Source organism: Sorex fumeus, unplaced genomic scaffold, assembly GCF_029834395.1.
Source record: "Sorex fumeus unplaced genomic scaffold, SorFum_2.1 ptg000094l, whole genome shotgun sequence".
NCBI classification, from domain to species: domain Eukaryota; kingdom Metazoa; phylum Chordata; class Mammalia; order Eulipotyphla; family Soricidae; genus Sorex; species Sorex fumeus.
Window position 1 is genome coordinate 21,952,295 of NW_026606151.1, and position 11,983 is coordinate 21,964,277.

Consider the following 11,983-nt stretch of genomic DNA (forward strand, 5'->3'; position numbering starts at 1 on the left):
ATATATTTGCTTTTTGGGTCACACCTGGCGATGCACAGGGGCTACTCCTGGCTCTGCACTCAGGAATTACTCCTGGCAGTGCTCAGTGGACCATATGGGATGCTGGGAATCAATCATATGAGATGGCCACATGCAAGGCAAATGCCCACCCACTTTGCTATCACTCCAGCCCCCAAATCTCTTAACATTATCATCTTTTATTAAAATATATGCTTAAATTGCTGATTCTTCCATGACTAAATGACTAAATAATCCTAACGCTGTTCAACCCACTTTCCAGTTCCTCTTCACAGGACACCTTGGGCTTTTCAAATATTTCATATTGGTGAGCTCAAGAGAAAACACAGCAGTCAAATGAACTCTATTAAACTCTGAAAAGGATGGAGAACATCTGTGATCTATTGACTGTGTGTGTGTGTGCATGTGTATGTGTATGTGTTTGTGTATTTGTATGTGTCTGTTGGTTTTTGGCCTGATTCAGCAGTGCTCAGGGCTTATTCCTGGCTCTGTAATCAGGGATCATTCCTGGTGATGCTCAGGTGACCATCTGTGGTGCCAGGTATTGATCATGGGTCAAATTGTGTAGAAGGAAAGTGTCTTAACTCCTGTACTATCTCTGGCCCTCTGGTCACATCTTGTAAAATATACATGACAAAGTCTACCTGGTGAAAAAATTACTGAGTTAATTAAATTTTGGGTCATAAACTTTGTCTCCCAGGAGCCATAGGAAGTACCTTCTAGCCAGGAGAAATTCTTTATGTAGTTTGATCTGGTAAACCCAAATAGAGATCTTTCCTCTCTAGCTTTTAGACATTTTCCATACTGATTTTAAGTCTTGTGTCTTAAGATTTTGATTACATAATTTTTTTAGTATATGTGAATATGATACTAAAATCAGGTGAGATGAGAAATAAGTTATATTGCTCTCTTTAAAAAACTCCTTTTAGATTTCTTTTTTCTTTCTTTTTAAAACTATTTTTGTTCTGTTTTTGAGCCACATCAGGAGATACTCAGGGGTTACTCTTGGCCCTGCCATCAGTTACTCCTGGCAGTGCCCGGGGGACCATTTGGGAGAACCCAGGTGGGACCTGGGCAATGTACTATCGCTCTGGCTCTTAAAACTCTTTTTTTTTTTATCTTTCATCGTTGTATTTCAGTTTCTAATAATGCAGTAACATTACATTTTCTTCAGTAAAATCGGAACAATGAACTGCACCAACTCAATGTTATTTGAATGGACACAATAATATGAAGAGAAAAGTTAGAATTATAAAAAGTTCTAGCTGTCTAAATTAGATTAGAGAACATCAAGTAGGGACCAGGAAGATAGAATAGTGGGTAGGTCACTTGCCTTCTACCTGAATTTCCTCCCCGGCACCAATTTCTGAAAACCTTGGGTGTGAGTCCCCCCAAATAACTTCTTACTCCGGTTTTTTTTTTGATTTTCGGGTCACACCCATGGATGTTCAGGATTTACTCCTGGATCTTCACTCAGAAATTACTCCTGGTGGTGCTCAGGGGACCATATGAGATGCTGGGGATCAAACCCACGTCACAGTGTGCAAGGCAAATGCCCAACACGCTATATTAACGCTCCACCCCCCACCCCAAATAATTTCTTGATTTCATAATTTTCAAGAAGTATATTGAAGTGGCATGCAAAGGTAAAACAGAAAAGAACTAACCACCTGCCTTGGCAATGAGAAATAAGGACAAATTCTTGTTCTCTGAGAAGACCAAGGAGAGAGGGGAGGCGGAAGGGAGGAAGGACGGGGCAGACCAGAGGGGGCTTAAGGACAGAGATGGAGCATCTGGGACACTTGGGTGGTGGTAACAGAGCAGTGACGTTATACAACAAAACCATAAAAGACAACAGTATTATAACCCTGTTATCTAAACTGTCACTGTCACTGTTGTCCCTTCATTCTTCGATTTGCTTGAGCAGGCACCGTCTCCATTCTGAGAACAGTTATCTAAAGTAGAACAGAAAATAAAAGTAAAGCAAGCAAAACCCCAGACCATTGTGAATGCAGGAGAGCCTGTCTTGCTCACTCCTTCTGTGTGTGAACTTTAAGATAATACACTTCTCCCATTCCTCAGTTGCCCTAGTTGTCAAAGAGTTCTCTTAACAGTACAATCACCTTAAGGGAGGGATGTTGAAATATTGCTAAATGTAAATTACTAAGCATGCTACTGGCTCCTAAGGACACTCAGAACTGCAATAACCACTAACTCCTCTTGTTGAATCAGTACATGTACAAAATCTTTGAGGGCGTCCCCGACGGCTCTGCTCCCACTCCCGCAGCCAGGGCAACTGGGCCCTGGGGCAGACAGCAGAGGAAGCGAGGGCCAAGCCGGTTGATTTTCAGTTGCCATTTATTCCATTCTCGCCATGCGCCTGCCCAGTCTCTCTTAGCCTCCCATTCTGGTCTCACACTGCCTCTCATTACTGTCTCCTTCTGTCTCTCCCGCTCATCTCTCCACTCCATCTTGCAACCTGGGATCTCTCTCTCTCTCTCTGTCTCTCCATGTGCTTGCTCCTGTATTCTTCTTCTACATTCTTCTCTCTCTGTCCCCCTTGCTAGCCTCTCCACAGTTCATCGTGAATCCCTGCTTTCTTTCCAACTCTCTTGCCTCTCCAACTCCCCGCTCTCTGCCTGACACTGCACCCAGTCAGGTAGCAAAATCAACATAAGAAAGCCTTTCCTAAACCTGAGTGCCCGAGAACAGATGACTGGTTAAAGAAATTTTGGTACATCTACACAATGGAGTACTATGTAGAGTACTATGTAGCTGTTAGCAAAAAATGAAGTCACGAAATTTACATACAAGTGGTACAGCATGGAAAGTATCATGCTAAGCGAAATGAGTCAGAAAGAGAGGGATAGACATAGAAAGATTACATTCATCTGGGGGATATAAGATAACAAAATATGAGATTAATACCCAAGAATAGCTGAGATCAACACCAGGAGGATTACTCCATAGCTTAGAGGCCAGCTGGGTATTCTAGGGGAAAGCGCAGTTCAGATAGAGAAAGGGAGCACCAAATAAAGGGTGTTTGGAGGATACTCCCAGGAGAGGAGATGCAGGCTGAAAGTAGACTATGGACTGAACATGTTTGCCAATCAATGCCTTTTTTTGCTGACCACGACACCCAAAAGGAGAGAAAGAACAGGGGGGAATGCCCTGCCACAGTGGCAGGGTGGGATGGGGGGGATGGGGGGAGGGATATTATCCATGGTGGCGGAAAATGGGCACTGGTGGAGGGATGGGTATTTGATCAGTGTATAAACGAAACCCAAGCACAAAAATTTATAAGTCTACAACTGTACCTCCTGGTGTTTCACTAATAAAAATTAAAAAAAAAATAAAGCCCTTCCTGAGGGCCCACCTAATAGGTACTCTAAAGCCCTTCCTGACTACCCCAGGCAAAATACCTCCTAAGGTGTTTTTCTCCTTTCCTCAGTCCAAGAACTATCAACCTCTTAATACTAGTTATTTTTGTATGGACACAGTAAGAGATAACATTGAGGCTTGTAGGGCAGCTTTCCTGGGAACATTTTGCCACAGACTCAGGCTACAGCGCTCAGGCCAGATTAATCTTTCCTAACCCTAGCAGGGTCCAAATCTAGTTATTACGTTTTGGATCATGACAGCATTTGTCCATGACCAAGCTCTTAACTTATAGTGAAGCACTATGGTGCTTTGGCCAGGCCCATCTTGATGCCAGGGTAGCATATAGCTTACTGCTTGCCCTGGTTCCATCCAGTCCCTCGTGGGGACCCTGCTTTGGGGGGCTCTAGGAAGTAAAGGCAGCTGAGGCTTAGGTGAGAGAACAGATGCTTAGGAGGAAAATATCACTGAGAGTCACATTGCAAAAGCATGTCTTCTTGTGTCCATACAAAAAGGAGATTGCTCCTTTGCATAGACTATGCAAAGGACTTCGGAGAAGAGAAAAACAATATTTACACGTCAACAGAGCACAAAGAAAGAAGTTACAAATAAACACAGAGGAATGGGAGCACTGTGATGGGAGCAACCCAATAAACCTAAACTACTTGAGGCTATGCAGGAAGGACAAAATAGTGTTATCCTACAAATACAGTTCCCCGATCCTGGGAGGCAATAGGATATTGGCATTTATTTACATCTCACCTAACTTTCCTCTTTTTGCTTTCAGGTTCAAATAAAACCTATGCCTTTGCTTTCAGGTTCGAATAAAACCTATGCCTAGTTCTTTTTTAGTAAAGTACTTAATATTTATTTGGATAGCAGAGAATACTTACTGCAAGGCAAGAACATTAGGTTCTACTTGTGTTTCCTCAGGGAAGACCTCGCGGCCTACATGTCCTCATGCTGTCTAAATGGAATGCTCTTTCCAGAGAGATGATCCTCCAGGTCACTGATAATACAGATGAAGTCTCATTTAACTGCTTACTGTGTAGCAGAAATACTGACTTACCCACCAGCGTATCTTCTACTCCCACCAAAATCACACTCACTTTCAAGAGCCAGCTGATGGGAGATTTCATACAAGTCTCTGTCTAATGTGGGTGATGAAACAAAAATTAAGGCTGGTGGTTGTTCAGCCCAGTTTTGTTAAGTGTGTGTTGGTGGAGTATCACAGGATGCATTTGTAGGTAGATTCTAACTAAGCAAAATCCTCAGCATGGACTCCATATGTGCAGTGAGAATAATTTCATAGTAGTAGAAAACACTTATGCACAAGTCTAAAGTCTACTTGGTTGAAGTGATTTTGACCTTGGGGACTGGTGCTCACAGAGGTGATTAAGAAATCTATGACTACAGGCAGAGGCTTATCCAAGGAGCAATTTTATTAGAAGTTCCCTTAAGACATTGTTTTCTTTCTTTCTTTCTTTCTTTCTTTCTTTCTTTCTTTCTGCATTAAAATTTTTTCCCATGGAAATTCATTTCAGAAATGAATCAATTTATGTAGTATATATTTCTTATTAAAATTTAAAAAAATTAAAAAAAAATTAAATCAACATGAGATATACATTCACAAAGGTGATCATGGTTGTGTATTTCTTTTTTTTTTTTGGGTCAAACCCAGCGATGCACAGGGGTTACTCCTGGCACATACACTCAGGAATTACTCCTGGCGTTGCTCAGGGGGCGGCCATATAAGATGTTGGGAATAGAACGCAGGTCAGCCACGTGCAAGGCAAATGCCCTACGCGCTGTGCTATCACTCCAGCCAGATTGTGTATTTCTCATTGAAGATTGCAAATATAATGTTAAACTATATCTATAAAATCAACACATTTAATCAAAATTTGGTTTATTCCACAGAAAAAGAGAGCAAACATAATGAAGAAAAACTGACAATTATCTAGGTTTTCTGTGCAGAGGGAAGAAAAGTATTTGTTCAGAATTATGGAACCATTAATTTTAATTTATAGTTATTCATGATGTGTCATGATTATTATATTTTTAAGGAGTTAAATTTAATATCCTTGTTGCCTTTGAGCTGACTACTCAGTGAAGAACTGGAAACTTAGATTCTTGTCCCCATACACTATTCTTTCTGCCTGGCCGAAGGAAATCATGAATCTTAGGACCATCACACACATATTTTAGGTTATAATGTATACATAAATGTATTCACATGTATATCAATTCTTAGTTTTTTAAGCTATCTCCACCCTGCTTTCCATAGTGATGGATCCAGATGATATTCCATCATCACTGGATGAGAATTCCTTCCCCCCACACTCCACTAATATTGCTTGTTTTTTTTTTGAATAAGAATGAATTCCTTTAATTGAGTTGATGCTTGTCAACCAAAACCACTGACAAAACTTCCTTCAGCATCACCTTGCAAATACTTTATGATATTAGACTGGCCTTTTAATTGTAATGATATTTCTGATTACTTAAACTATGCACCCTCCTTGAAAAGCTATTCTTTTTTTCTTTCTTTCTTATGTAGGAGTACTGCTTTTTATTCAGCCACTGATTAGGCTGATTGAATTGTGCATGAACTCCACCTAACTTTTTTTCCTCCATTTTTTATAATTTTATTTATTCAATCACTGTGAGAGCAGTTACAAAGCTTTCGGGTTTAAGTCTTGGTCATACAATGAAACACCTGTACCTTCAACAGTGCCCACTGTCCACCACCAAACTCCTCAGTATACCCCCATCCCACACCCTCCCCTTACCTGTGGGGCAGATGATTTCCAAATTACTCTCTCTATGCTTTGATTACACTCAACATTTTGACACCACACCCACCATTATTATTTGGGATTTTACCCCAACACTCAGATCTGCCGCAAAGGCAACAATAGACAATTTGTTTTCTATTACTGGTTATGAGTAACATGATGTCGCGTGGCTGCAGTAGTGGCAGTGCAATTTTGAAATTCCGAAATTTTAACACTTAAATCTGGAGGGATTTCTTGCCAAAACCTGCTGGGTTCCGATATTTTTTCTTGAGTCTCTGGGATCATGGCCGTTAAGCAGCTTGATCAGGAGCTTGAGAGGCTGTTCATGGGCGGTGACTCTAGGTCTCATTGGGGTGGGGAGGAAAGGGCCGGCTCCACCTCCATCCCGTGAGGCCCCATGTGTCTCATCACTGCGGGCCCAAACCTAACTGTCCAATGGCCTCTGGTGGATGGCGGCCACAGAGCCACCAAGGTGGAGCAGGCGGGGGGACAGCACTCTTTCCCCCTTGGGGTGGCCTGACAACAGTAACCTACCGCACGGTCCAGACACATTTCTGCCAAAAGTCGCTGGGTTTCAAGATTTGTTTCTGAGTCTGGGATCATGGCCGTTAAGCAGCTTGATGAAGAGCCAGAGAGGCCATTTGTGGGCAGTGACTTGGGGTCTCATTGGGATGGGGAGGAAAGGGTCGGCTCCACCACCATCCCGTGAGGCCCCGTGTGTCTCCCCACAGAGGGCCCAAATCTGACCATCCAGTGGCCTCTGGAGGATGGTGGCCAAGGCACGAAACCTATTCCCACTTGGGGTGGCCCAGCGTCGGTAACCTACTGCAGGGACCAGAGGCATTTCTGCCAAAAGCCGTTGGGTTTCGAGATCCGTTTCTGAGTCTCTGGGATCATGGTCGTTAAGTAGCTTGAACAGGAGCCAGAGAGTTCCTTTGTGGGCAGGGACTCCAGGTCTCCGGGATGGGGAGGAAAGTCTTTTTTCTTTCAATCCTACACAGTGTTGCTTGTTTTTATCCTCAGATGTGTTGTGTACCAATTTCACTGGTGTGAGGTGATACATCATTGCTTTTTGAAATTTGAACTTCCTGAGGATCAATAACAACGAGTACTCTTTCATGTGCCTGTTGGTTATCTGCTGACTGTTCATTTTTTTCAATTTTTGTTTTCACGTACCTATCGCTCATTCTCCAGCATAGGGATCTCCAGACTTACTGGATTACAGTTGTCAGTAAAATAGAGTGAAAACTGGGAAGCCAATGTGCGATTGTGCAATTCTTCTATTTTGAGAGTGGTGGGGATGGAACTCAGGCCTGTCCAATTTTGACTTCTATTTTATAAAATCAAAGTGTCTTCTCCTGTGTATTCAGTTATCACGTGCTGCTCCAGATTTTTTCTTTTTTTGCCTGCTGAGGTTCATGCAAAGCAAGTGTTCTACCCCCTGACCCTCATCCCCAGCTCCGACTTGATCGATGAACTTTTCAACAACGCAGAAACATTTGCGTGCATTGTTCCTTTTGCTGTGTCTATACTGGGTCTGGCCTATTTGGCCTGTCCTATTGATTCTTGCACAAGATCTCAAGGCATCAGCCTCATCTCCTTGAGAGCTTGTGAGATCTGAGATGAGGCCCCCAGAGCTGTATTTCTGATAAATACTTACCTGGTGATGGTGATTCTATTTGATTAGGGACCACATTGCTTGATGGAATAAATGCCTAAACTCTTTAACAGGCTAGAAAAAGGTGAAAGAAAAGCTACTATAGTAGAGAGACCTCAAGGTTCTATGGCTGAATTCATATGAGATGATTCAGACTTTTTTTCCCTGTAAATCTTAAGAGGCACTACTCTGCAGGTAGCAGTACTCTGTTTTTGCTTTACTGTTTCAACATCTCCAAAGGTTTATTTTTGGTGGTGATGCTGGTGGTGGTGGTGGTGGGGTATAGACCAGAAACTCTCCAGATTCTCACTGTGGCCAAGAGAAAGGGACTGGAGGGTGGTGATGGCAAGTAGCGACTCATGAGAGCTGAGGAGATGAGACCCGACTTCTGTGTGTGTGACTGAGTCAGAGAAGAAAGTTGAATTTGCAGCTCGGTGATCCTCGGCCCTAAAGAGCATGAAGCAAGCATGTAGTGGAGGCTTCTGGGCTCCATTTTCCAGGACAAGGACTCGTTTGACAATGTTAGGTGAAAGTCAGGGAGTGATTTTTGAAAAAAGAAAGTAGAAGAGGAAGTCGGGATGGAAGATATCAATGTCCTTATGGGTCTGACATTAGAATACAGGTTCTTTTTTTTTCTTTTTGAATCATACCCGGCTATGCACAAGGGTTACTCCTGGCTCTGCACTCAGGAATTACTCCTGGCAGTGCTCAGGGAACCATATGGGATTCTGGGAATCGAACCCAGGTCGGTTGAGTGCAAGGCAAATGCCCTACCTGCTGTGCTATCGCTCCAGCTCCTAGAATACAAGTTCTCATATAAGCTTTGATAAATATATTTTATTATCCTTATTTATTTATTTAGGAAAGACTTTAAGGGAAGGTAAAGAAAAGCAGGAAGTTTCCAGATTATTGGGGTGTATGTGTGTGTGGGGATGGGGTGTGGAAAGGAAATCTCGTAAAAAGGGCTGTGATTTATTTATTTATTTATTTAAAAAAATGTGTGAAGGTGCTCCTCTGCTGGCAGAGGAACCCAGGTATGTGCACCCATGGCTGAGATCTCCAAGCCTGCTTGGATTGGGACTGGGTCTCCTCCACCCAGATCCCCGATTTTCAAGTAGCTTGGCAGTCATACCTACAAACTGACCCTGGCATCGTGTAATCTCAACAACCAAGATCCAGAGAGTATAAAACAAAGCTCCCGGAAGAGAGTGATGTAGTTTCTCCCTCTTGGAGAACCCGGAAAGCTACCAAGAGTATCCCGCCTGCACGGCAGAGCCTGGCAAGCTACCTGTGATGTATTCGATATGCCAAAAACAGTCACAATAACGGGTCTCATTCCCCTGACCCTGAAAGAGCCTCCAATATGCCATTGAGCTATGCTAGCATGTGATAGGGACGAATGGAGACATTACTGGCACCTGCTCAAGCAAATTGATGAACAATGGGACACAAAGTGATGCAAGTGATGTGAGGGGCTGCAAAGATAGTAGAGTGGGTAAGGCACTTGCCTTCCTGGTGATTTGATCACTGGCATCTCATATGGTCCCCTGAGACTTCCAGGAGTAATTCCTGAGTGCAGAGCCCTGACTAATCCCGGAGAATCTCTGGTGGTGACCCCCAAACAAAAACTAAACCAAAACAAAAGCACACGAATATCAGTGCCTCATCTGACACAATTTAGGCCTGGTCTGGGAAAGTGTGATGAAAAACTAAATCTTTATTATTGTAATTATCAAATTTTATACTGACATGTTTACCTACGTGGGTCTCTCATTAGCCTTGATTTATTTTTATTTATTTATTTATTTTGCTTTTTGGGTCACACCCGGCGATGCACAGGGGTTACTCCTGGCTCTTCACTTAGGACTTATCCCTGGCGGTTCTTAGGGGACCATATGGAATGTTAGGAATTGAACCCAGGTCAGCCTCATTCAAGGCAAATGCCCTACTCGCTGTGCTACTGCTCCAGCCCCCCTAGCCTTGATTTTTGTCACTGTCCTGCCACTGTCCTCCCGTTGTTCATCGATTTGCTCAGGTGGGTCCAGTAACATCTCCATTGTGACTGATTTTTGAATATGGGGTATATTTTGGTTTGTATTTATCTATTTATTTTTCTTTATTTATATGATTTCTCTCATATTTATTAATAAATTCAGCGGTAGTTCAACTCTTGATACATAGAAAACATACAAGAGAGACTTTTGAGTGCCCTGAGACATAGTGCAGCAGGCTAATTCTTTGCAAGCAGCAGATCTGTGTGTGGCCTTTGGGAGCAGCCTCCAGGGCACAGCTGGGAGTATCCCCTGAACACCACTGGCTGTGCCTGAACAAAGCCAAAAAAGAAAAAAGAAGGAGAAAGAGAAGGAGGAGAATGAGAAAGAGGGGAGGGGGAAGAGAATAAGAAGAAGAAGGAGGAAAAGAAGGAGGAGGAGGAACAGAAGGAGAAGAAGGAGAAGGAAGAGAAGGAGAAGGAGGAGAGGAGGGGAAGGAGGAGAAGGAGGAAGAGGAGGAGGAGGAGGAGGAGGAGGAGGAGAAGAAGAAGAAGAAGAAGAAGAAGAAGAAGAAGAAGAAGAAGAAGAAGAAGAAGAAGAAGAAGAAGAAGAAGGTTTTTTTGTATAAACAAAACACACCATCTTCTGTAGGTCAATAATATTTCCTTGATTCTCTACACTATGAATTTTTAAATATATAACTCATGACTCTGCCTAGAATTTCTTTGCAAACAGCAGTCTCTTCACTGCACTCTTGACATCTTTGTTTCTTAGAGTATAGATCAGAGGGTTGAGGCTGGGAGTGATGACGGTGTAGAAGAGAGTCAGGAACTTGTCTTGGGATTTACTGTTATTCTGTGGTTTCATGTACATAGAAATAGCTGTTCCATAAAAGAGAGTCACCACAGTGAGGTGGGAACCGCAGGTATTGAGGATTTTTCTCCATCTTCCTGCGGATTTGATCTTCATCACGGCACGAGTGATGATGCCATAAGATACGAAAATTAGTGATAATGGCACTAGAAGATATATCACTCCAAGAGAAAAGACCACAGTCTCAACTACTTTTGAAGATGCACAAGCCATCTTGATCAACGCTGGCATCTCACAGAAAAAATTATCCACTTTTCGGTGCCCACATCTTGGCAACATCAAAGTCAATGTGGAAACAACTATGGTACCGCCAAGAGTAGTTAACCAGGCGACCAATACCATCTGGTGGCAGAGCTGAGGGTGCATGATCACTGTGTAGTGCAGAGGCTGGCACACAGCAGCATAGCGGTCATAGGCCATCACGGCCAAGAGCAGACACTCTGTGGCGCCCAGGTCCAGGGCACAGAAGAACTGGAGCACACACCCTCTGTATGTGATCGACTTTTTTGACCCCCACATATTCACCAGCATCTGGGGTACAATGGCAGTTGTATAGCAGAGATCCAAGAGCGACAGGTTGGAGAGGAAGAAGTACATGGGCGTGTGGAGCTGGGCGTCCAGGTGAGACACCAGGATGATGGTTGAGTTTCCCACCAGAGTCACGAGATAGGAGACGACAACCACCACGGAGATGATGCGTTCTAATTGGGGTCTGTCAGAAAACCCCAGAAGGATGAAGTCTGTCCCAGAACTCTCATTGTTTACGTCCATTGTTCTTTAGGAAGCGAGAAGATTATAGCTTGTTAGCAACAAAAATAACAGCAAAATATGCCAACTTCAGTTAGATCTGAAAATCTCTATAGACTCTTATAGATGTCCAAGACTCACTAATTTCATGATTTTCTCATATGAAACCGCACTTTCAACATGTGTCCTGAATTCAGAGCCCCAGCCTCTCCATATTTAAGTCATGTATGTTAAACCTGATATACTGATTCTAAACCACTGAAGAGGTTCAATATACTATTTCATCCATGCTTTATGTATTATGATAATTTACTACATCCAGGAAGTCGTTGAATTATTTTAAGAATGAGATATAGTCTTATTTACTGAGTTAAAATTCAACTAGTTTAAGAAGTGTTAGGTCACATGCTGGGGGAAAAGACAGCTGAGATCGAGAAGGGACCACCAAGTTCAATGATGCTTGGAGGGATAGCTCAGGATGGGAGATGCATGCTGAAAGTAGACTATGGACCAAGCACAAT

At 42.9% G+C, this 11,983-nt stretch overlaps 1 protein-coding gene across 1 annotated transcript; it reads right to left on the bottom strand.

The window, feature by feature from the left end:
* Nucleotides 1–10,556: 10,556 nt before the first annotated feature.
* On the bottom strand, nt 10,557–11,486 carry LOC130040171 (putative olfactory receptor 2W6). The gene has a single exon (XM_056132178.1). The coding sequence runs from the start codon at nt 11,484–11,486 to the stop codon at nt 10,557–10,559; it is 930 nt and encodes a 309-aa protein (XP_055988153.1).
* Between the last annotated feature and the right edge of the window lie 497 nt (nt 11,487–11,983).